The sequence below is a fragment of the Paramormyrops kingsleyae genome, chromosome 8 (genome assembly GCF_048594095.1).
Source record: "Paramormyrops kingsleyae isolate MSU_618 chromosome 8, PKINGS_0.4, whole genome shotgun sequence".
Taxonomy (NCBI): domain Eukaryota; kingdom Metazoa; phylum Chordata; class Actinopteri; order Osteoglossiformes; family Mormyridae; genus Paramormyrops; species Paramormyrops kingsleyae.
Genome location: NC_132804.1, coordinates 240,222 through 267,613, shown reverse-complemented (window position 1 = coordinate 267,613; position 27,392 = coordinate 240,222). Strand labels below are relative to the sequence as shown.

General features: G+C 41.0%; 1 protein-coding gene across 7 annotated transcripts in view; it reads right to left on the bottom strand.

The window, feature by feature from the left end:
- LOC111852542 (voltage-dependent L-type calcium channel subunit alpha-1D-like) overlaps positions 1-27,392 on the bottom strand; it is an 89,597-nt gene that overhangs the window by 34,065 nt on the left and 28,140 nt on the right. For all 7 annotated transcript variants that reach the window (XM_023828584.2, XM_072714942.1, XM_023828585.2 and 4 more), the window contains exons 4-9: positions 24,736-24,875; positions 15,958-16,118; positions 15,418-15,570; positions 14,174-14,370; positions 11,455-11,558; positions 2,270-2,421 (exon numbers count right to left, since the gene is read on the bottom strand). In XM_023828584.2, the coding sequence (XP_023684352.1) occupies positions 2,270-2,421; positions 11,455-11,558; positions 14,174-14,370; positions 15,418-15,570; positions 15,958-16,118; positions 24,736-24,875 (907 nt within the window). The remainder of the gene's footprint in view (positions 1-2,269; positions 2,422-11,454; positions 11,559-14,173; positions 14,371-15,417; positions 15,571-15,957; positions 16,119-24,735; positions 24,876-27,392) is intronic.

Genomic DNA, 27,392 nt, shown 5'->3' with positions numbered 1-27,392 from the left:
AGGTGAAAAAATCTAAATTTCCAATAGCAATTTCCAATAGTGCGGAAAAGTTGTCACTGGACCACGTTATTAAACGTGCAAAATATCTTTGAAATAGGTTAAAATTTTCAGGTTCCACAACGCGATCAAAGTTTTCACCTGTCACATCAATGCGCAGATCCACGCTATGTATCATCCATATCATAACGCAATGTAAAATTGTTCCAGTTTAATAGAAGAACCTAACAATCGGTCAGTGACAATGAGTCTATGAGTCTATGTGCTCTATGTGCCTTGCTAATGCAACAGGCAGAGATTTGATATATTTCCATGAAGACAGAGGATGTGTTAAATATGAGGTGCTCAAAAGTGACACTTTTCATGGGAGAATTACTTTAGGATACGGAAGCTCTTAGTATCACAGTGACATCCCATGCTAATGTCATCCGGTTGTGTTATTGCCCCAACATCTGGCAATGCTGGCCTAGTGAACTCAAACTGAGGCTTAAACAGCAGACCCAAAACTCACATCCTTCCAGGCACTGAACAACCTTTGCTGCAGAGGACCTTTTACAATACATCTGGATTTCTGTAGCTCACCTGGCCTTCATTTTCATGTTTGACTTCTAGCACAAAGATGTCAATACCCTCTGCAGAGGATTCTCTTCTACCTTATCATTTCTTGTCAGTTCCATGAGTAGCCAAGCATTTCCAACTTTTTTTGCAAAAGATCTTAAAATATTTAAGATCATTGCTCTTACTTAGTCGGACTTAACATTATGAGGAACAAATGTGAACCCTGTTTAATTATCTAGAACTTTGTAGATTGTTTTTTGTAAAATGTGGTCTGACTTTCATTTAGGAAAATACAGTTTATTAATAAAATTTGAGTGAACTTATTAATATTCTTTTTCTTATTTATGAAACGCATAAAGCATTTCCATATATTTGTACCAGTACCCAGTCAACTACTACAATCCAGTGCAATAAAAGTGCAATGAAAGTAATTGTATTTTATGTAAAAATGTTTTCAAACATCATTTCCTGTCTCTTATAGAAGTATAAAATTTTAACTCAAAAAGACCTCTAAAAGCTGAAATCACTAACTTGCAGGATAGCAAGGGCCTTATAATTGAAAATGAAATTGATATAGTAAATGAGTTTAATGATTATTTTACACGGGTCTTCACAGTAGAGATCATGAGTAACTTACCACCATTTAGTACGAATACAGCATCGTCTATGACCAATATATGTATAACTGAGGCTGATGTGGTACTAAGCCTAGCTAAACTCATAATAAATAAATCGCAGGTCCCTGATGGCATCTTACCCATAGTTTTAAAAGAGTTGAGGGATATTATTAGCCAACCTTTAACTTTACTATTCCAGAAATCGTTATCTGCTGGTGTGGTACCTTCTGATTGGAAGCATGCTAATATAAGGCCCATATTCAAAAAAGGGGATAGAACTAATCCAGCAAACTATAGGCCAATCAGTTTAACTAGCATTACTGGAAAAATAATGGAAGCTATAATCCAAGTGAAAATAGTACATTACCTGGATTCAAATAATATTCTGAGGGATAGCCAGCATGGATTTAGGAGAGGTAGATTGTGTTTAACTAATTACACTCCAGCTTGCACATTAAGATCATCGGGCTCCAACCTTCTTTCTGTACCTAAATTCAGATTATGCTGAATTATGGGTTATTATGGGTGGCAGGGCATTCTGTGTGACAGCAGCTACACTCTGGAATGCACTTCCTCACAGTCTGCATGACATACAGTCTGTTAACATTTTCAAGCATCAGTTGAAAACTCATTTATTTCAGGAATGCTATAATGTGTCTACCAGTACATAACGTTCTCATTGTCGTTTTTTGCTGTTGCTCTGATCCTGTACATGCATTGCTTTATTGTATTATTGTTTGCATTGTAAAGCATCCTTGAGTGTGAGAAAGGCGCTATATAAAAAAAACCATCACCTCACTTGCCTCCACCAGGTAAACAAATGTATCTTCCCAAAGCTGCAGGTTATTATTACAACAATTATTTCCATGTCTCACAAGCATAAACATTTCCTGATTTCAATTTATATCATGAATAATGTCACAAAGGCTGACCAGAGACTGGTAATGACAGAAATGTGAATCGTCCTGCCTCATTCCCCCTGAGACTACATATCCCACCCTATACCAGGGAAAGCAGGGACATTATATCACTGCTGAGAGGTGACCCAGTAGGGAAATTCTCCTATTCGGATGCACATGCACTCAGGCAGTACTCACCCCGCTTGGATGGATCGTCCTCTGGGTCGATGTCCTCAGCCTGGGTGATCCACTCCAAGTAACCCTTCAGGTCCTCGTCAAACTGCTGCTCCTCTCGAATCCTCTGGAAGTCTCCACGTGCCACGTTCTTCTCACGCTCCTTGGAGAACTCTCTGTAAGAGTACAGGGCAGATCACTTCATGCACAAGCCACGTTCTCATGTTCCTTGGAGAACTCTCTCTACAGAGCACAGCACTGATCACATCATGTAACTTGTTCAACTTTAAATACTGTTTTATTCATTGATTCACTTCTTCAGTCACTCATTGAGTGTTGTGCAAGTTACTGAAAATTAATAATTGGTTACTAGTTACTTCATTCATAAGTCAATTACTTTACCATTTACTGTATATAAATGTAATTAGTTACTAGGGAAAGGAACTTTTGTGTTACTTCAGTTCTCTTATTAATCCATACATACCCAGACAGCACATACATGTTGCCGAGACATTGGGGTAGGATCTGAAGATCATTAAATGACTGCTTTGCATTTAGTCCAATTAACATTTATTTGGATAGTCTGTTTACAGAGGGTATACTGAGTATTTGTAACATTTCAACAACTTATTAGTTAAGATTCAACAATTAATATGACATTGGTTAAGCGAGTAGTCAATTTCAATTCATTTCAGGGTCGGTGCCATCTGATCCTTTCCCAAGTGTTTCGTCCCTGTTTGGCCAGCAGGTGTCACTGGCCAGCCTGTTCCCTCGTCTCTCTTAGTCCTAAATCAAGGCTAGCTTGACCTTTTGTTTATTTTATTCTTAGGTTTTGGTTTTGTTTCCCTAGATCTTTGCTTTGTGTCCCTGTGTATAGTCTACCCTACTCGTGTCTTATTGGTTTAGGTTTTGCTTGAACTAGTCTTTAGAGCAGGGGTCTCAAACTCCAGTCCTGGGGGGCCGGAGCCCTGTGTAGCTTAGTTCTTTCCCTGTTCCACCACAAATGATTCAGCTCAAGAGCTGTGCGGTAATTAGCACAAGTAGTTGAATCAGGTGTGTTAAATGAGGGTGAACCAAAAACTGTGTAGGGCTCCGGCCCCCCAGGACTGGAGTTTGAGACCCCTGCTTTAGAGTTTCCTTGTGTAGTTGCCCCAGTGCTTTTTAATGATCTGTAGTTTCCTTTCCTTGTTAATTGTATTCTACCTCTAGCTTGTTGTCCCATGCTTTTTGTAACTGGTTAATTGAGTTATGGTTCCCAACTGTCTTCTGTCATGTGTCGTTAGTTGTAGATTTAAGTGTCTGCCCTGTTTCTGATCCTTAACTAGTCATTGTGTTTGTAAATGTTTGTAACTGTCAAGTCATTAGGTTCATTTGGGGCAAACATTGATCAGCTTGTTTTTAGGAGTTTTGTCCTTGGGATGAACCAGTCTCTGTCTGAGGGTGTTGCTGGGTCTGAAGTGCACTGGAATGTTGTGCTTGGAGAAAAATTTCCCAGACAATCCTACCACATACGCAAAACCCTCTCAATTGAAATTCCCATCTTATTTGTACACCGATTGCGATTGGTCGCTCATTCATGAATGGCGAGGCCATGACTGAACGGCTTTCCATGCACAGACACTGATTAAGTATGTGAGCTAATCCTTGTTTACGTAGAACAAACCTGCTTGGAGCAGGTTTGAGGATTTGGATGTGCTGCTATGACAACACATCCAGCAAGAGTTTCAAAAAACCGACAGATCCATGATCATGCCAAATCGTCACAATTACACCCGGCCAAACGAGTAATCCACGTACGAAAAATACCCCCCTGTTCCCTAGTTCTATTTGTTGTGATTTCTTTAGTTGACTGATTCTTATTCTTCTAATAAACTCCTTTCACTGCCTTCACCATGCCCTGCCATAACAATAAAATTATTCTTAGAATATGTATGTTCATGAATCATTACATATACTCTGTACACTGTGTATTCTGTTAATAATCTACAGAAACAGCTGAATTGTTGAACTAAGTTGTTCAAATGCTACAAATACTATGTAGGCAGATCTTCCAAATAAAGTATTACTTTAAATTAGCACTAATGTGTGTTTCGGCAAGTGCATTTTTAAAAATAATTCTGCTTTAATCTGTTCAGCATAACTGTTAGGCCTATTGTTACTGGTTGTCATATTGTCAATATTAAACTGATTAAAAGTTATACATTTATTATTTTAAATTGTGTTTGGTATACAGTTTTAAATGGTATGTCTACATGCGAGGTAAATGGAACAAATCTACCCTATAGTGTGTGTGTATATATATATATATATACTATATATAGCATGACCCTAATTTGGGATATATAACCTAATTTGGAAAAATAACAGTAGGCTAAATGTTGCATAGTTATCTCATTAATATCGTGTTGCTTTTGAAATGCATTGAACAACCACATCAGGGGAATGTCATCAGATCAATATTTGGTAGTAACGTCTCTGCGATGTTGTGCAAGTGAGCAAATTACCTCCTAGATATGCTTTGTTGATGGATTTTAAAGCATCGCAGAGACATCATGCCTATGCATGTATGCTGTCTGGGTAGTTATATTTTAGTGTTGCTGCTGTGACAATGAGACACAATATAACTCAAATTTTATCTATCACTGTACCTAATATCATCCATTCATTGAACCACCGTACGGTCAGCTAAGGTCAGATCATAAACAGGAAATTAGGGGAATTTCAGTACTTTTAACTGCATTATTTAATTTGAAAAGGTAATTAGTTACATTACTTATCCGCAAAAGTACAGTCAGTCCTGCTACAATATGTTCCTGAAAAACCTCGTGTTCACTAAGATCGCGTACTAAAATACATATACTGTACAAGTGTATCCAATAGGAAAAATAGGGTTGGGGGTTAGCCACTCCACAACTTAGTAACTTGCAGCAAGCAAAATTAATTAAATAATAAAAAGTGAGACCAGTTGTCAATAATGTAATTATATTATATAAGTAAGCAATAAGAATAATACATTAATAAAATACAGGGTGGGCCAAAAAGTAAGTATACAGTTTTATTTTGCAGAGTATTACAGAAGCATTGGATCGAATGATGTGGCAGCATTGACTGGCCACTGCGTTCATCCAACCTCACACCCTTAGACTTATTTTTGAGGAGTAGTAAAGGAGAAGGTTTTGGAGAGGAAGCCCCACACAGTGGATGAATTGAAGGAGTTCATTTCACAAGCATTTGTGGACATTGATGCTAGAAGTGTGACAGCATCAGAAACCGGCTCCAGAAATGCATTACTGCTGATGGAGACTAAATATGACCCCATCAGTACTGTAAAATAAGAACTGTATATTTACTTTTAAGAATAATTTTATAAAATAAAAACTGTACTTTGTAAAATAGAAGCTTAATTTCGTACAATAAAAACCTGTATAACTACATTAAGCCCACTCTGTACATCTTCTATGAGTTTTATGAGTCTCATGTAAGCTGCTTCAACAGAACATGCCAAACTCGCTAACCTGTCAGTTGCCAAGACTGGAGTGTAGTGAGCCACCACCATGCAACAGCACAAGTACAACAGATATGATTTTAGCATAGAGGCACTGAAGGCAACATGACTACAGATAGTCTACAAAAAGAAAATGTAAATGAATAAAAAAGGTTGCTGTGTGTTTTATATGATAATTTGTGAAATATTTTTAAACTTTTAGAATCTAAAATTTTGAGCTGTGCATTGTGTGGATGTACAAAAAGTTCAATTCTTTTAGATTTGAAAACCGGTTCAATTGATCCACTGAAAATAACCTGTTTAAAAGAATCTTAAGGGCTTGAATCGAAGACAACTGGACTTCTTTTTTATTTTCTTGAAGATGTTTCACCTCTCATCCAAAAGGCTTCTTCAGTTCTAAAAGTCTGATGGGGAGTTCCAGGTACTTATCTAGAGGGGTCATCACCTTGAAAGTGGTCACTGACACACCCTGCTCTCCAGCGGGACTTCAGGATCACTTGGGGCAAGGTGTGGATCAAGATGTGAACCATTTACAGGCGGTTGCCGTTCACATTTAAATTGCCTGAGGAGGGATCTCAAGGCTGCATTATAGGCGGCTGATAACTGGTCTCTTAAGCCTCCACCTCTGTTCAGTGATGGTCGTTCCAAATGGACATACATGGCCTCTTACTCCCCTCTCAAACCACCTGTCTTTGTCCAAAATCTGCACATTTGTGTCTTCAGAGCAGTGTCCCTTCTCTTTTAGATGCAGATGTACAGCTCAGTCTTGTCCTGATGTGCTGGATCTCCTATGTTGTGCCATACATCTGTGGAGTGGTTGCTTGGTCTCTCCGAACATTCCTCACTGCATTGTACAGCGTACACCATTGATCAGCTTGTTTTTAGGAGTTTTGTCCTTGGGATGAACTAGTCTCTGTCTGAGGGTGTTGCTGGGTCTGAAGTGCACTGGGATGTTGTGCTTGGAGAAAATTTTCCCAGACAATCCTACCACATATGGGACAACAATGTTGTTCTGCCTGTTCTGTTCCTCATTGATTGATGCCTGAGGTTTATTTTCATATCTCTTCGCTGCCTTGATAAAGGCCCAGTTTGGATAACGACATGTCCTCTTGATATTTGCAAAATTTTTCTGTCCCTTCCTTCTTGGAGGAAACTTTCTCTGCTCAGTGATGTAAGGTCCTGATGAAATTTGTGTTCCACGTGGTGATGAGAGCCAAAGAACAGGTACTGATGTGCATGGGCATAATATATGGGGGGGGGGGGGGTTGTAGCCCCCCCAATAAATCAAAACCAGCTAATACAACCCCCCCCCCCCCAATAATCATGTTTCCCCCATAATGGGTGGAGACCTCAACCCCCCCCCCCCCAATGTTCCAGCCAAAGTTACACCTTTGCTGATGTGTGCGTAGGTTTTCTGTAAAACCTACTGGATTTATATGCTCTGTCAAAGCTTCTACTTCTTGGCTTTTGCTCTTGACATAGGTGTCATCCATATATCTAAACCAGTGGCTTGGTGTTGTTCCTTTGAAAGAGCTCAAGGTTTTGCTTTCCACTTCGTTCATGTACAAAAAAAAAAAGTTGCCTTCGATTCAAGCCCTTGAGATTACCATGTCCTGGAACACTGAGAACCTACACAGATGGGCTAAAAGAACAATGAGTTCCAGAATCCAACATCACTGTTGTTCACTTGGATTGCTGTTTTTGAGTGCAAGCAGTGTTCCTTGTTAAGATCATATGGCATAGTTCATGTAGGGGTTTTCTTGCTGACTGAAAATCAAGCAAATACAAATGTGATTCCGCATTGTGTTGGATTTGGGTGCTAATACATAAATTGCATCAGAATAGATTTGCAGTGTTGTACCTGTTGTAGCAGATCTTACTGCAGTGAAAATACAGTAATGTGTTGCTTTGTAATGTGTTACTATATGCGTTACTACCAACACTGTTAATTAACTTGTTTCTGTGTTCTTCCTCCCTGTGGCACATGTCATTCATTCATACAGCTAAATTGCTTGATAGGATAAGCAGCAGCACAAAGCTTATGTGGCCTACCTTTCGCTGTCATAGTTTATGTTTAAAGGTGAACCCACCAAAAACTAAAAGCTGTCAGAACAAAACCACGTATACTTCGGACACCCCTACTCCTCCCATATTCCCAAACTCTACCCTCCACATGCTCTCCTCACCTGTCATCTCCAATAAAACTTTTTTAAAAGCCCAACTTTGTGTGACTTGTCACAATATAATCAGGTTACCCAGATCTGCATCTGTGGCTATTCTCTCATGTGCCAACACTAAGCATCGTTCCGAAAGCAACTAGTTAACATTGTTCTGTTCATCATTAACGCATCCATTTATCTTCAAACTGTATGTCCAGTATAAGGTCACAGGGTTACCTGAGCACAATGCAGAGTTAGATCCTGGATGGAAAACCAGCTCATCATAGGGAATACACAGCCACAAACTTGCACATTAAGATCAATTTGGAAAAGCCAAATCATTTCATTGCATGTCAGGGAAGGTGCAGGGATGGAAATTGGGGTACCCAGAGAAAATACAAGCCAGTTCAATGACAGCATGCACATATACCGTCCACACACAGCAGCAGCAGGAATCAAACCCATGGCCCTGGACATGTGATGCCACCATCCTAAATATCTAAAGTAAATAGCATTTTAGGCATTACAAAGCATTAATCATTTCCATAAACATACCTGGACACTTCTGTTCTGTGAAGCCTGGACTGATGACGTCTAGAAATCATCTGTATTTTTTTATCCTAATTGCAGCACATATAGTGTAGATTCTTGATTAGTCTCAGTAAACCAATGCTATTCCCTGCCATTTCTGTTTCTAATCCACTAATCCATAAAATACTTGACGTTACAGAAATGTAAGAAGTAGTTTACATGGTGGCACTCATTTGAAATTGTATGAAATGGCCAGCTACTGGCTAAGATTTACAGACCTGCGGAGTAAATATAAAATATTTATTTCAAGAGTACCCCCTGATTAGAATCCACAAGTGATCACATCTCTTTTGAAATCCCTGTAAATGCATTCATGCTTTTTTGAAATACAGTGGTACCTCAGAACTTGAACTTAATCCATTCAGAACTCCAGATCGAATCCTAAAAAGTTCGAGTTCTGACCGAATTTTCCCCATAAGAAATAATGGAAAACCAATTAATTGGTTCCCGGCCCCAAAAAATGACACCTAAATATGTTTTTTTTTAGCATTTAAACGCAAAATGAACCGGATAAAACAAGAAGAGCATTTACTGTACTAAACACATCTAAGCACATTAATCAAAACAGTAATTTTTAAAGTAAGAAAATAAATGTATTCAAACAATGTGTCTTGCCCCGATAGTCCGCTCCTTCCGTGAACCCATGCCGCCTCGTTAACCCTGTGTGGAATCCCCGTGTGATCAGCTGTTTCTGGTTGTTCTCATTAGTCCTCTGCATTTAGTCCACGTTTCAGTTTGTTTCCCAAGTCCGGTCATTGTATTGTCCATCTGTGTTTTGCCTGCCTTACCTGTAATTAAACCCTGTATTCCTCGATACCCTGACGTCTGCGTCTTTGTCTCCATTCCGTCCCCGCTGGGCACAACAATATTATTATAATTAAATGTATTAATGGTTTATTATTAATATTAAAATAATTAATAAGAAATCTTTATTTTTTAATGTATTTTATTACATAATAATAATTACTGTTACTGTCTATCATTGTCTAAATGTATTTTTACTGTCTAAATATATGTATTCAGCTAGTGTAAACATGCACGATACTATCACAGTGAATGTGAGGCTGAGACTGAAACGTTACCCTTTGTTTCCGCTGAGAGACATGCCGCGTGACTCATTTCCCCGTGCATATTAGTTATCCTAGGTCTGAATTCACGGTTTGGCTTCTGAGATTCAGATCGAGTTCTAGGTAATTTTTCAACTTTTAAGAAATTCGAGTTATAATGAGTTCGAGAACTGAGGTACCACTGTATATAGAATTTTCACTGAATTTTCACTGTTTCAGTTAGGTATGAAATCTAGACCATCTTTTGTTTCAGGTCAGTACTCCTTACCAACCCAACATTGGCTGACACGTAGAGAATGAAATCCAAGTACTGTATGTGTGAGTCAACAGAAAGCAGAATGATTCCGGGTGGATGCATTTTTCATCCCTGTGGCCTTAAATCCCCAGCAATGTGCTGTACCTACTCAGTCTGCCTAATAAAGTCCAGCCAGGTACCATTAGCATTACTTAAGAGAGCCAGCTAGGCTTAACTATAGTGACTTTAAGTGTAATATTTAAGTTCTTCATTAAAGTCCCATAACCTATTTTTGCCCTCTGTCCTTTCCACTGTGGCAACCATCTCTTGATAACAGACCAAAAAAACATTAAAATTCGGTCATCTTGAAAATGTGCCCAATATTTAGTGAGATTATTTCAAAAGTATATGCAAACATTTTACAGGCTTCTGAATTTATGTGTGCACAAACAAAGCACATCGCACCACAAAGAGAGCACACAACACAGAGCATTGTTTCGGAGAAAAAGATTCCTGTGCTGAAGTACTAGTTCCTTGGATAATATAGATTAAAAACTGACAGACAAGCACCGCAATATTCCGAGTGGGGGGGGTGGTAAGTGATTTATAGCAGAGCTCCAGCCGTTTATGTTTTAAACATCCCAGTAAATAAAATACAACAGTGTTGAGGCTTCAGGCCTGTGTTCTGCTGTTCTGACAAGAAGGTAAAATCAACAAAAGATACAACTTTCAGCTATCCCAGGATGGGTTAAAGGGAACAGATTTATTTATTTTTTTAAATTTTGCTGTCCTACTAAACTTTTCACCTCATCTGCACCAAGAAAGTAGACATTGAGCTCTGAACTACAGTACATCTGATATTTCTGTCTTTGTGCAGAAGACTGTTTAGGTGTAACATGGATATGATTTATAATTTGCTTAGCAATAGCACATGAAGAAAACGGCACAAGGCAGGACATTCTGTACCATGGATGGGATGCCAGTCCACACTAACATATACTGTGGTTCATTTAAAGTCACCCTCCCTTTTACCTAACCCTATGTCTGATTTTGAGAGGAAACTAGTGTGAATTGCACACACGCAGAGCTGGGGGTGGGAATTGAACCAACAACTTTGGAGTTGTGAGGGTACAGTGATATTTAGTGAGCCACCTTCCTACATAAAAAATGACACAGAAATTATTTATCTTTTTATTATTTGCATCTGTTTTTTTGTTGAAAGAACTGTAGGTGGCACCATTGAGGGGAAGCACTGCAATCAGAGAACACGCCCAGAGAGGGCCACTGCACGTGAGGTCACATGTCGCTTACCCACTCAAAACACCCAGAACGAGGTTCAGCACAAAAAAGGAGCCCAGGATGACCATACTAACAAAGTAGATCCAGGGTGTTGTAAAACCAATGGAATCGTTCACCTGCGAAACCCAGAGAAGCTTGTTAACAATGTAGGAAGCAAGGAAGAGGCTCTGCCCTGTACCTCTGCCGGTCACATGACCCTCCTGTCCACATCCGGCCACCTGGTGCAAAAACTGGACAGAAGACCACCCACCCAGTGTAGTTCATTTGCCCCTCCAGTGGGTAGGACTACTGTGACAGACACTGAAGAGACAGGGCAGGGTCTCTGCCTGGATGGAGAGTGAGAAAGGGCTTACCCGCTTAGCACACCAAGAACGAGGTTTAGAACGAAAAAGGATCCAAAGATGACGAGACTGACAAAGTAGACCCATGGCAGCTCAAGCCCCATGGCGTCGTTCATCTGCAGGGACAGGCAACACGAGAGAAATTTGAAACACCACTCCCAGACAGGAAAGACAGAGAGACTGCAGCCAGCAGCGAGAGTGATGCAGCAGTGTGAGGAAGGTGAGCAGCAATCCAGTGAGCATTCAGAAAGAACGTAACCTTTTCTTGGTGATGTGCCAACATACACGTGGACGTTACTGGTACGTTTAGGGTCAAATGCCAAGAAAACAACTGATTGGAAAGGAGGGCAGGGGGGGTTAGTGTAAAGTGTAATCCATATAGACCCTACATCTACTCCTTGTGCTTTGCCCAAGTGAAAGGGCTACGGAGGGGCATGACTACCCTTCATGCACCTGGCAGGGGCTGAGGGGGGGCAGGTTTCACAGCACATCGCTATGCAACAGAAATGCATTCAGAAAACTTTATTTTAATATACCTTCTAATATACTATAGTGAGAATAAAAACTTGCTTTGGATAATTGGAGATTAAGACATCAAGACCATGCTGGTCATGTTGCCAGGAATATCTGACAGATGTCTCAGTGCTTTAGGTTGTGTTTTTATGTTTTTGAGGGAACAAGTATACATTTTTAAAAATCCTTTGTCTACAGGGGTTCGCTGACCTTAACAATAATGACTTCGATATTTTTGAATGATCTTGCAGCTGATATCAATGTTCAGCCCAACAACCCATCCATAAAAAACAATTAAAGGTCATTCCTCCAAATTTGTGAAGTTAAGTGGTTAGCTGCAAATTGGTTTTATGTAAAAATCCTCCCTGTAAATGAGAACATATTGCTTTAGGTAAAACCACATTATAACACACACGTGGACATCAACTATCTCCAGAAAGTACACTGGACGTTCTTTCTGGCTACATTCAAAGAATGAGAAGCATTCCTTACTCCATGACAAAGATGCACAGTGACGTCATTAGCTGTATCTGAATCTGTTCAACCAAAAAAATGATGCATCCTTGTCTGTATTCAGAAAAAAAATATGGTTTTCCAAATTAACATTCATTGGCAATGTAGTTATAGTGTCTTAACTAAACTGCTTTATGAAATGTCTGAACCACCACCCCCCCTTGCCCATTTGACTTCCTCTGCCGGCCCCTGGGGGATGGGCTGCCTCTTTGGGTCTGGTTAGGGTTAGGGCTTCCTCTGCTGCCCCCTGGAGGACGGGCTCCCCCTTTGGGTCTGCTTAGGGTTAGGGTTTCCTCTGCTGCCCCCTGGAGGATGGGCTCCCCCTTTGGGTCTGGTTAGGGTTAGGGCTTCCTCTGCTGCCCCCTGGAGAACGGGCTCCCTCTTTGGGTCTGCTTAGGGTTAGGCTTCCTCTGCTGCCCCCTGGAGGACAGGCTCCCCCTTTGAGTCTGGTTCCTCCCAAGGTTTCTTCCTTCTAGGGAGTTTTTCCTTGCCACTGTCACCTCTGGCTTGCTCATTAGGGGCTTTGGGCAGGAATAATGTCAAGCACTTTGAGACGATGCAATGTCAAAATGTGCAATACAAATAAGGCTGAATTTCATTGAATTGAACTGTACAACAGTAATTACATAACAGCAAGACGAAGTAAAATGTCTTTTAATAGAACTAATTACACATACAGCTTAAAATGACAAGTGATGTGTAGATCTAGAGGTCTCTGTTTTTGCCTTTCGTCCACACTACCTCAGAGTTTTCAGCTCCCAGAAATGGAGACATTTGTAAATGCTCAGTCATATGCTTCTGTAAACACTGTTTTAGAGTTGCAGTGTGAATGAAAATGGAGATTTGGAAAACAGACTCTAAAACCATGATAATTGATTGTTATTCATCACATACCCTATTCCCAGATTTCAGCCTACTAGTAGGACTAAGGTGGTCACCTGGTCACCCTACATGAAACTACAGTAAAACAGTATTCCAATATGGTGGATATGGAGGAACTGCTTTCAATGTCGCTTTCCTTGTTGCTGACCTGTACTGTATGCATCTAAATAGCATGCTACACAGCTAAATAGCATGCTACACAGTGTGCCTGCTGATCTTTTGCACAAAAAAAAATAATTTACCAGTCACTGTGTCGGTGTGCAAACCTAATGTCGGCTAATAGCTACAGTATGTCCTATACATTGTTGCTATTTTAAGTATGCATGGAAAGACTTTCGTAAATGATGTGAAAACATTTGAAAAAATGTGCCATTATGGGCATTGATAAACGTTTCCATAAACGTTCATGTGTATGCAACTGAAACTGTCAGGAATTTTTTTTTTCTGCACGGTCAGTAAGTAAGATGAGAACCAAATTCTCCGTATATATGTATTCATGTGTTTAAAAGTAGAACCCTGGAAAATACTGGGTGGAACAAACCCCTGTTTTGAATATCGGGTGGAATGTGTCCCACCTGCCCCCACGAGTGATGCCTCTGCCCCTGTGGTCTCTAATTTCCAGGCTCTGGCATGTCCCCGACAAAGGCAGACTTGAAATCAGTAGTGGTAGTTGGTATGGGGGGGGGGGGGGTATCAATCACATACAAGAGGGAAACATCGATGTGGTGAGGATGACGCTGTCGCTGGACTGTAAGAGGGCACTTGTGGGACATGGATTTCATTTGGCAAGAAAATAGAAGGTGACAAACGACCATGAACTCACCCAGTACAACATGTCAGTCCAGCCCTCCATTGAGATGCACTGGAAGACAGTCAGCATAGCGAAGAAGAAATTGTCGAAGTTGGTGATGCCCCAGTTGGGACCTTCCCACGCCTCCAGACATACAGTACCGTTGAGGGTGCATTCGCGCCCCTCGCCGGTCAATGAACATGGCGCCGGTTCGTCCTCGGCAAGGATATCTATGGACCAGGGATAGGTCACAGTCAAAAACAAGCCTGAGAAATTGGCAAAATATTATTAATAATAATAATAATAATAATAATATTAATAAATGTGTCAAATTTAAAAAAGAGGACTCGACATATGTAACAGAAGGAAATGAGGGATCTACTATGACACAAATTAAATTAGAAGTAGAATTAACTATGTTCACAGGGCAATCATGAGTCAATTACAGCTTGAATTACAGTAAGAATTCTGATGCTTTAATAAAGAAAGCTATTGTTATTTTCAATAATGGGTCAATTTCTGAATTCACACTAAAGGTGTAAGAAAGTTCGAACTACACTTTCCCCTTCAATAAAGCGACTTTGAGGGAACCATTTTCCCGGTAACTGTGACGCTCCAGCATGACCCAGCTTTGGCAGGGGAGGACAGAACTATGGGCTAAATGGCGAAGCTGGAAATTCCCATCACACTGCCCCACTATAAAATTATTCAATAAAACTGGCAGCATCCAGCTAGGAGAGACTAGCATCCTGAAAGTACTGTTGCTATTGGTGTGTCAGCTCAATGTCATATAATGATTATGGACTTCAGCACCTCATACACTGTTCACAGGAATGAACACTGTCCAGAGAGGCTACACTCGCCCTGTCATGCATACTGAAATGACTTTGAATTTATTTCCAATTTATTTCCTGAACTTGAATTTATGTTGCTTTTGGGATAATAAAAAATTAAGTTTGGATTGTAAAATTCAGTCCCTGAAACAACCTTCTAAGGCTGCATTCAAAGACGTGTCACAACAGTGTAACAAGGCCGTCGCATTTCAGGGGCTGCATCATTCTAAGGCTGCATTCGAAGACGTGTCACAGCAGTGTAACAAGGCTGTCACATTTCAGGGGCTGCATCATTCTAAGGCAGCATTCAAAGACATGTCACAGCAGTGTAACAAGGCCGTCGCATTTCAGGGGCTGCATCATTCTAAGGCAGCATTCGAAGACAGCACATTCCGAAGGCTCTGTCAAATGTGGTCTGTTAACCCTACAGTATCATTGCTCTACCTGTTCCAATGATAAAACAAGATGCGTGCAATTTTCCAAGGAAAAGCTCCAGTCCGATAATGGCGTAGATTATGATCACGAACAAGACCAGCAGGGCGATGTGGAAGAGGGGAACCATGGCTTTAATAATGGAATTTAACACAATTTGTAAACCTGGAGGAGAAAGAAGAATAAGTTCACTACATTTATATTTCATTTATATTCCCTGATGTCGGTAGCATTGTTTGCAAAGATTCTGATGTTTTCAGGATTCACTAGACAGAGACTATTTTGTCCATGCTTTTATTCAGCAGAACTTTAAAAAGAAAAATTGAAATGTGGAAAGACCATTCTGATACTGTGATCTAGAATTGATAGTATATAGGAGCGAGTTTACATTACTAATGTGTGGTTGATTTTATGTTGTATGTTTAAGTTGTATGGACAGAGTAAAAGTTTGTTGGTTATGTGGGTTTTATTATTTGGGAAAATGTGTTCTGGTGGTATTTGATTGTGTGAGGGTGTCATTATGGGTAAAACTGCTGAAGGTGACACACTCACTTGGCACCCCTGAGACCAGCCGCAGGGGCCGAAGCACTCGGAAGGCTCGTAGGGCCTTGACATCGAAGCCCCCCTTCCCCCCCGCATGAAGATCCATTAGCTCTTCAGGGGAGGGCTGCTCTTCTTTGCCAGCTATGAACTCCACAACAACAGTAACCAACCTGCACGGAATGGACACACACAGCGAAGCATAGTGAAGCGAGCCAGGGCTGGAAGAGTTGAGCACAACTCAGCACAACTAGTTCATGCGCATTCTCATGCTGGAGAATGGGCATGAACTACACCAGTACCAGTGACAGGCATCACCTGCTTACTAAAATAAACTGCAGGACATGCACCGAACGCCAATTCTGCAACATCAAATTAAATTAAAACTACACTAATTCCTTTTTTTTTTTTACTTTACTTTACTTTGATAAGACTACTTTGCCATGCGGTAACCCGTCTGCTTCCGGCTAGCTACCTGAGGCTAATGCGGCATGTAGCTGCCTGAGGCTAATGCGGCATGCCGAGAAACATGACGGGAAAAGAAAGTCATTTTCTCTCAATGACAAATATAGACTCATCGAAGCTTATGGTAAACTGCCAACAACTAGTCACCGAGATGCAACGATGAAACTATAATAAGCTATATTTTATGTACAATATTGTACCATATTGAAGCACTGATCAGATCGAGGAATCGCAGTGGCAGTAAATGAAAACAACGAGAAGCAAACAGACATAATGTTGTTCATGATGTTAATCCTTAAAGGGACCGCACAACATGCAACAATAATACGAAATCCATGAATGACATGGAAACACAGGAAACTTACACTAAGTATGGTAAAGCACACACACGGTGGGTAATTACACAATGGCTAAGACACGCGAGGATCAGGCAAGAACTGAGTACAACCACAGTTAAAGGCACACGCGACGACCGAAGACACAGCACAAGTACCTACACCTAAAAAATGCAAATGGGCTATATACAATACAATCACTGGGCTATACAGTAAATACGCGCTTGCGAGGCATGCCGAGACATGCAGATCCAATCCAATCCAGTTTTATTTATAAAGCACTTTAAACAACCTGTACAGGACCAAAGTGCTGTACAGTAAATAAATTAAGAAAAATAGATAAAACAAAACAGCAACATAAAAAATAAGAACAAGATAAAACACATAATAAATAACAGATTTATATTAAAACAATATAAAAGAACATATAACTAACTAAAACAATCAAAAATAAAAGAGCTAAAGCAAACATCTCATAAGCTGTCAAAGGCCAGGGTATAGAGATGTGTTTTCAGAAGTGATTTAAAAACAGACAGAGAAGAGGCCTGTCTAATCTCTAAAGGCAGATCGTTCCACAGTTTGGGAGCTGCTACAGCAAAAGCACGGTCTCCTGTAAGTTTATGCTTAGTCCTGGGTACATTCAGGAGCAGCTGATCGGCTGACCTGAGAGCAGGTGGGTGTACAGTATAAGGCAGTAGCAGCTCTGAGAGACAGGATGGGGCAAGGCCATGGAGGGCTTTAAAAGCAAACAAAAGAATTTTAAGATGAATCCTAAAAGAAATGGGCAGACAGTGGAGTGAAGCTAAAATGGGGGAAATGTGCTCAAACTTCCGAGTGCCAGTTAAAAGATGAGCAGCAGCATTTTGCACCCTCTGGAGGTGAACGATGGATGAAGCACTGACCCCTATATAAAGTGCATTACAATAATCCAGCCACAAGGTCACAAAGGCATGGATTACGCTCTCAAAGTGTTGCTGAGAATGAATTAGCTTTATTTTATCCAGCTGCCTCAGCTGGAAGAAGCTTGATTTTACGACTGCCTTAATTTGACTGTCAAGCTCAGCGTCCACGTTAACCCCCAGGTTCCTGACAACTTGCTTTTTATACTGGTCCAAGGAATCTAAGTACACACTGGGGGTCCCAGTAGGGTTACCAAAAACCATCACCTCAGTCTTCTTATCATTAAATTTTTAAAAGTTAATGTCATCGAGACACTGAAGTACTGTAATGGCTGCACAGAGTATGTGCCTTTTTTCTTTAGAGGGACATAGATCTGACAGTCATCTGCATAAAAATGAAATGCAATGCCATGTTTTTTCAATATAAAACAAAGAGGGACTACAGACAACGAGAAGACTAGGGGGCCTAGAACTGAGCCCTGTGGGACACTAAACAGTAGAGGAGTGGAGTGGGACACATGGTCACCAAGACTGACACAAAAGGTTCGCTCTGCCAAATAGGACCTAAACAAGTCCAGTGCTGTGCCTCTGAGGCCCACCCATTGCTCCAAATGACAAAGTAAAATGGCATGATCCACTGTATCAAACGCAGCTGTCAAATCTAATAACAAAAGAACAACACAGTCTCCAGAGTCAGTAGCTAAGAATATGTCATTAAAAACTTTTAAAAAGGCTGATTCGGTGCTGTGTAAGGATTTAAAACCAGATTGGAAAACCACTAAAACATTTTCCTTTTCCAAAAAGGATGTCAATTGACTGTCAACTATCTTTTCAATAATTTTAGAAAGAAAAGGCAGTTTGGAGATAGGCCTGTAATTTCGGAGATAGGCCCGTAATTTCGGAGATAGGCCTGTAATTTGCAAGAACCGTGGGGTCAAGAGCAGGTTTTTTAATCAGCGGTTTGACTACTGCATGTTTAAAATCCACAGGGACCCACACCTGACAACAAACTGTGATTGATCAGTTTAAGAACCAAAGGTCCAACTGTGGGCAAAACCTGTTTAAAAAATTTAGGAGGGACAGCATCGTTTGGAGACCCAGCAGGCTTCAAACGACCAACAATCTCCCTTAAATAGGACAAAGTTACAGGCTCAAACCTGTCAAACACGGCAGGGCAGGAAACAGAGACTGAGGGGTCAAGACTAAAAGGAGATATTTGAGCCCTAGTGAAGGAGACCTTCCCAAGAAAAAAGCGTAAAAAATTCTCACATGCTACAGGGGAGGGCTCGATACAATCTGTCTGAGGTGCATTAAGAACAAAGTCAATGGTCTTAAATAAAACACAAGGATTGTGACATCCATCCATCCATTAACTTCTGCTTATCCGAGGTCGGGTCACGGGGGCAGCAGTCTCAACAGGGAAACCCAGACTTCCCGCTCCCCGGCCACTTCCTCCAGCTCCTCTGGGGGAATCCCGAGGCGTTCCCAGGCCAGCCGAGAGACATAGTAGCAGATGCCCGAGCCACCTCATCTGGCTCCTCTCAATGCGGAGGAGCAGCGGCTCTACTCTGAGTCCCTCCCAAATGACCGAGCTCCTTACCCTATCTCTAAGGGAGAGCCCAGCCACTCTGCGGAGAAAACTCATTTCGGCCGCTTGCACTCGCGATCTCGTTCTTTTGGTCACTACCCACTAGGGATGGCACGGTTCATGAAAAAAAACCGAACCGTTCGGTTCGCTTGTCTCGGTTCGGAGCATGCATGCATCGCACGGTTCGACGGTTCATGACATGCGCAATGTAGCCTCGTGCCCCGTATGTGACGTCAGTGTGTTTCCCTTTCGCGCGAAAGAATGAGAAGGGTCCAGCTGCAGACGCCTGTAGAGTGGAGCTCCACCGGAAATACGTCACCTCCACAGGAAATACGTGATTTTAAGGGGCGTAAAGTGGAGCTCCACAGGAAACACGTGACATAGAATTATTTTTACATGCCTGTGTTGACCAGCGGAGCCTCCGGGTTAATGCTGTCTGTTATGAGAAAGATTAAATTACTGGCACATGAGTGTGTTGATAGATTTTTTTTTAAATTTCATTCTGTTTGTTGTTGCTGTCTAAATAAATTTAGCAGTTGATTGAATATAATTGTTACATGTTGATCATCATTTATACAACACATACAGGGCTGCATATAACTGGTACGCAAGTACGCATTCACCTTTAAAAGCGATACGTGCGGCAATCGATTGCTGTGACAGTGTAAATGCGTACGTATTTTATGTGCATTTGCGCTGATATGACAAGAAAATACCGTGCATTTCAACCTATATACCGCAAATGAAGTACGAATTAGCATATACAGGTTAAAATGCACAATAATTTCTTGTCATATCAGCGCAAATGCACATAAAATACGTACGCATTTGCGCTGTTCCAGCAATCGTATATAGTATATGTTTATAACAGTTAAGGCAAGACCAATATATATATTAGTAATGTGTATGGAAAGTAACATAATAGCAATTGCGTATGTATGGCATGTTTATAACTGCTCATCTTATGACCAATATATATATTCCACAAACTAGATCAGACCAGATATATATATATATATATATATGTGTGTGTGTATATATATATATATATATATATATATATATATATATATATATATATATATATATATATATATATCTCTAGCGTATAAATGAACAAAAACATACTTTTTGAGAATTTTACAACTGAAATTCCGCTGTAACACACAGTTTGGTCACGTGTTTCCTGTGGAGCTCCACTTTACGCCCCTTAAAATCACGTATTTCCTGTGGAGGTGACGTATTTCCGGTGGAGCTCCACTCTACAGGCGTCTGCAGCTGGACACTCTTTGAAAGAATAGGCTATATGCACAGAGCGTTGTGACGTAGTTCCGGTAAAAGTTCAGCCAGCTAAGTAATTTCCGGTAGCCTTTCGTTTGCTGCGTTTAGCTCGTGTTTTCGGTGTTACCACCCTGTCTCTGAAGAAAACGTTTAAATTTCAGCCAACCGATAGCACAACATCTGAACACTGTTGTGCGCCTTTGTTGTGTGACTTTATTTAATGTGCGGTTAGGCACTTTGTTAAAGAAAATTAAGTTATCTGTGACAAAGCACTCCAGTGAGTGTCATGCCTCGATCGTCCGCTCTTTCCGTGTGCCACGCCCCCTCGTTAACCCTGTGTGGATTCCCCGTGTTTACCAGCTGTTCCTGATTGTTGTCAAATTTGTCATTACTCCATTGTATTTAGTCCGCGTTTCCGTTTCTTTCTCCAGTCCGGTCATTATATTGCAATTCTGCTTTACCGCTCGTCTGTGTTCCTTTTGCTCATTAAACCCCGCATTCCCCCGATCCTAGGTCTCTTCGCCTCTGCTTCCCCGGTCAGCATTGTAACAGTGAGCCTGCTTCCATGCTGCAATGTGAACATTTGCCATGTTCCTAAAAATTCTGTTTATTGCAGTGTCTGACCACAGACCTACAGGCTATTGCCAGATGATCATACTAGACATATCAACTGGACATATTTTGAACTATTACAGATTGATGTCTTGTACATACACAGAAACTGGATTTTATCGATTACTCAAGAACATTCAATATAATTAATACCAATTTTTTTCACGTTATATATATATATATTTATATATATAACGAACCGAATCAGGCTTAATCAAGATAGGTGATCTATCATTTTAACGATCCCCAATTAAATTAACCCCGTGGACCGGACAAATACAAAACGAATGATTAAACATTATATGCGTCTCTTTTTGTATGTTTTCTAAATAAGACCGCATGCCCATACCCAACTGTAATAGCTATTCTATTCTTTTAGCATTTATGTTAAGGCAAGACTTTTATTTTATTACTGCTCTGGGATTAATAATGTTTAATAATTTTAATAATGTGCTTTAAGTCAAGTCAAATTCAGTTTATGCATGATTACATGATATAGCTTTTTTAATACTGTATCCTAAATTGTGGATAATTAAGCTATATATCATATGCTGAAGTACATTTCTGGAGTGTTAAAGATTAAAAGAAAAAATAACAAGAACTGTACAGAACCGAAAACCGTGACCCTAAAACCGTGATACAAACCGAACCGTGGGTTTTGTGAACCGTGCCACCCCTACTACCCACAGCTCATGACCATAGGTGAGGGTAGGAACGCAGATCGACTGGTAAATCGAGAGCTTTGCCTTTTGGCTCAGCTCCTTCTTCACCATGCACATCCGTGTCGTTAACCATCTTGCAAGCCCGACACAGAGGCCGCAGGTTCCGCAGATTCACCCCACGCCAGCGGGGACGAGGAGAGCAGGGTTTTCGGGGCTGGAACATCCCATCAAGGCCAACAACCGGTACCAGCCAGGCGTCGACAGGTTCCAGCGAACGCCGAGGGATAGAGAAGTGAGGCACCGCTTCGTATTTTCTGAAAAACGGTGTAAAAGTGTGCCCTAACAAAGCTTTCAGCTTCACCTGCTGGCTGCTGCGTCACCCCCGGCACTTACGCCGGAGGGGTGTAATCGGGACACGGCACAGGTGAGCCGGGATGTCTGACAGGAACGGGGGCAAAGTTTTATGACCAGCATAGCTCAACTTTGCTAGATCATTGGCAGAAAGTTGGAGATCCAACAGAGTCTGCCGATCAAACACCCAGAGAGAGTTTACATTTACCGTAAGACTCAATAAAATCAACACAAACAAACACAATACTGGCAGTCACAGATGGCAAGCCACACACACCGGCACCATCCAAATTCCAGATGCCACCGACGCTACAGTATTATAGTGTATTTGAATTATTTAAAGTTCAGTAATTTAATTTGTACAGTAATGTCATTTTAAAAGCATTTGAAACAGCTGTCCTGTATTTTGAAAGTCAAAATAATTCTGTAAATAGTGACACTGTCCTTCAGCCCCCACACAGATCCCCCCCCCCATCTCCATCAGAAAAAGGACAAATAGACTACAACCCTCCAGCAGACATATAACATATAACATGTGCTATACACTCATATGTGCAATGTTCCCCATTACATAGTACTTAAATTATTATCACGACCTACCGTAGTGATATTTAACACGTGAAATAAGTCCATATATGCAATGCTCATTATAACACAGTAACTAAGTTATTACTATGATAAAGTAAATTACCTGCATCCGTTTATGTTGCATCCATGTCTGCTCCTGCGCATCGGACACTGAACATACTGCTAATTTATAATCCATACTTTATACTTCTTTGCATTTATATTTAATTTTCATCTTTATATTTACAAGTGTGTGTGACTAGCTCTGTGGTTTATCCATGTCCTGAATACTTAATTTCGATCCACAGCATGTGCGAACATGTGTGGAATGACAACAAAGTTGTTGAATCTTGAACCTTTATTACCTTATATTCATGTTTTACTATCTAATTGACATTTGTATATTTACCTGCCTGAGACATAATGAAAAATGAAAAAAAATCGGTTACAATGATCATACATTTGATGAGTAATGATCAATTTCACCCAGACAGATGTGATCACTATAAGTGGATTCCACTGTATTTACTTATAATTTTAAACTGCTAATCTATTCGAGCTAATGAATACTTCCAGAATAGTCACATTTCTGGTGGGCCCTTGAGCGAGGCCCTTAACCCCCAAAATGTTCCAGGGGTGCTGGATAAACAGTTTGACCCTGCACTCTGATGCCAAGCTTTGCTCTCACCTGTATATGTGTGGAGAGCAAGATGGGATATGCAAAAAGAACTCGAAAATGGCAAATAAAAAGCATCACCGTTCCATTATTTCAGCCTCCCAACAAAAACAGCATTTGCCAACTTGTCTGTAACACTGGAAGATGCCCTACGGTGAACAAAGCTGATGGAAATGGGAGGGGGTAGTTATCAGTTAAAAGCTATGCAGCAAGCTGTGTTCCCTCTCACTGGGAACGGGGTTGGGGCTATGCGGGGGAGCAGAGGAACAGCAAGATGGATGAATGATAGAGCGAGTGACAGAAATAGAAACAGAGGGAGTATGATAGAAAAGTGAAACATGGTAAGAACTGGTACCCCTGAAGAAAAAAAATCCAGCTTCTGATCACCTGCTTTTTGTAGGACATATAGCAGCACGTAAAGCCCTCCCTGATGTGTGCATGCTTACAGTCCCATGCTAGCCATGAAGAGGACAGATGCACAGATAGGGAGCTCGAATATCGGCACAGCAGGGGCAGTCCAGCCCGCTTGCCATATACACCACTGCGCTGCCTGCACAGAGCTTCATTACGCCACCATTGCTGCACCATAGCCTTCGATGTGACACTTAATACCCCTCGTGTGGCATTTTCTACACCAGCATGCACATCATCCTTCACCATGAGCCCCTTAGTTTTCCATATCATGGACCGTGAAGCGCATCTGAACAAGGCGGCACCATGGGGAGGTCATGTCTTTTACTTTTTAAAAACTCAGATATAACCCTTGGTTAAAAAACATGAATACAATTCAGGCTTTCATTAATAATGTTTTATTGGTTTGCATTAAACTATTTGTGGGAATTATTTTGTTCATCACTGCATTTTTAATGATGCTTCAAAAGTTACCTGAGCATGGGCTTGGGACTTGGGACATGGCCATGGGCTTGGGGCTTGGGGCATGGGGATTGGGACATGGCCATGGGATTGGGACTTGGGGCATGGGGATTGGGACATGGCCATGGGATTGGGATTTGGGGCTTGGGACATGGGATTGGGACATGTGGCATGGGACATGGGATTGGGACATGTGGCATGGGATTGGGGCTTGGGGCATGGGGTTTAGGGCATGGCCATGGGATTGGGGCTTGGGGCATGGCCATGGGATTAGAGCTTGGGACATGGGGCATGGGATTGGGGCTTGGGGCATGGGATTGGAGCTAGGGGCTTGGGGCATGGCCATGGGCTTGGGGCTTGGGGCTTGGGGCATGGTCATGAGCATGTTCTTGGGCATGGGGCATACGCATGGCCCTTTCCCCCCACCCTCCAAGTTCTGCAGGCCAGGGCTGAGACAGAAGGCACCGCAGGCTATACTCACCCTATGATCACGATGACAAAGTCCAGCATGTTCCAGCCGCTGCGTACGTACGCGCCTTTGTGCAACACTAACCCGTCTGCTATAATCTTCATGAACGTTTCAATGGTGAAAATGACAAGGAAGACATATTCCACTGATTCCTGTAAGAGAGACACAGAAAGACAGGAATAGTATAATATAATTAGGACGACAGTTAGGATGAATGTAATTTAACACTGAAACTGTTTCAAATTGTAGGCAAGATTCCTTGTACGATGACACATATACCCAAATTAACCACACATTTCTTATTTATCACTTTCTGGAATAGATTTAATAATTATCGAATATCGAACATCTGGACCCATACAAGTCTAAGCCAATTTTGGGACTCAATTTAATGTCATAACTATAAAGGAAAGCAGTATTGAGTATTTAATGATCTATAATGTTTATCCTAGTTACAATTCAGCAAAGCACACCACATAGTGAAACTAGCTAAAATCAATGTTTTGAATAAGGCTGCTTCGCTAGCATATAATGTGCTCCACAGTTCTACTGAAAAAAATTTATAATAAAGGAATGTAATATTAACTCCTAACCCCACACTCACACACACATACACACACAGGTTTGTAATTATATCTTTGTGGGGACTCTCTATTCATTTCAATGGGGAAAACTCTAATCCCAACATGACAACCTTAACCCCTACCCAGCCTTAACCTTACCCATATTTAATCAAATAAAATATGAGAATTTTGGCATTTTTACTTTTTTGATTGCATTCATAGATCTTTGTGGCAACCTGAAAAATGGTCCCCACAACTTAAAAAAACAGGTTTTTATTACATTGTGGGGGACATTTAGGCCCCACAATGTAATATAAACCTAATTCACACACACTATTTCAATCATAAGTCCAAAAAAAGAGGAAGTACAAGCAAGAAACAACAAAAACAGATGGTCTGGATGATGGTATCAATCTAGTAACAGATTTAGCACCTAATCCTGCCTGCATAGAAAAGACCTTTTCAACATATTTCAACATGTAGATATTTGATATGCGATATAAAAATAACAAATGCGATGCACCATTTACATTTTGCAGTCAATTGTATGATTTATATATATGTACAGCAGGGAAAAAAATAAGAAAGCACTCTATATTTTTAAACCAATCTCCATTTTAAGATCCTGGTTAAATCATGGTTCTGCTGGCAGAGGCTACGCTGAGCAGCAGGTTGCTTCCAGGTTCAAAATTTCTAAGACAGCAGTACACAAGAATAAGGTGAAGCAGGAGACACTGGGAATGACCAGAAACCAACCAGGTAAAGGGATGGAAATAACTTTCTAATGCCATAGATGACCGTTATTTTATCTGACAGTTTCTCCTGAATCTGAGAACGACATCAAGTGACTTTCATAAGGAATGGGAAACATTAAGTGCAGGTGTGAAGAGCACTGCTAAGACAGTTCATATCAGGCTCCTAGAAGCAGGACTGAAGTCCCATAAAGCAAAGAAGAAGCCCTTCATTAATGAGAAACAGAGAAGAACTAGGCTGCAGTTTGCGTTTAGTAGACATCAAGTCAAACTATCATAAGGAGAGGAACATTATATTCTATTTTGTTGCCTTAACCCTCAATGGGTCCTTGTCAGAAAGTTACGTTCCAGGTCCTTGGGGTTCAAGTTGCACCCCTATCCATTGGCATATATAATTCAATGGTACCAAGCTCAAATTCAATTAACTAAAGTTAAGATACATTTATTAGTTAACTGAATGATGCTTGCACAGCTTACGCAGTGAGATAGTGCAGTTAAAGGGGTTGCGGCAGTGGGGGGGGGGGGCAGCAGAGGGGACTGGTCATATAATGCACATTCCGACTGTATCCTCTTGCAGAATGTGTCGAAGAGCTTCAGCTGTGGAATACCTAGCCATGGTGTTATATCTTTTCTAACAGTTGAAATGTAAACAAAACAAAATGGCTGACTTTTTTTAATATCCGAAAATGTTCTAGAATATAATAACATAAAAAATTATAGTAGCAATTATCACTAATTAACTGAATTTGTCGATCATATCAATGTCATAAATTAACCCTAAAAAGGGTTATGTAATAGCAACTGGACTTTGTTTTTCATAGAAGACGTTTTGCACTCCATCCAGAGTGCTTTCTCAATTCTGACTGACTGGCATAGCAGGTTGATGAACCCTGTGGAATCCTCAAGTTGTTAGCACTAGATGGTCACCTGTGGGTTTTTGTTGTTCCTCCTGGCTTTCATGTGTTTCACTGATACCACCTGAGGCCGAGCGTGAACGACTTTGGAAGCGTCTTGGCAAAGTTGAAAGAACTGCATTGTAGGTGGACCGGGAGGACAACTGCTTCAAATGAACGACCGTCTGCATTGTAGGTGGACCGTGAGGAGGTGGCCTAAGACGTCTATCACCTACCTACAATGCAGTTCTTTCAACTTTGCCCAGACTCTTCCACAGTCGTTCACGCTCAGCCTCAGGTGGTATCAGTGAAACACATGAAAGCCAGGGGGAACAACAACAACCCACAGGTGACCATCTAGTGCTAACGACTTGAGGATTCTACAGGGTTCATCAACCTGCTATGCCAACCAGTCAGTCAGAATTGAGAAAGCACTCTGGATGGAGTGCAACACTTCTTCT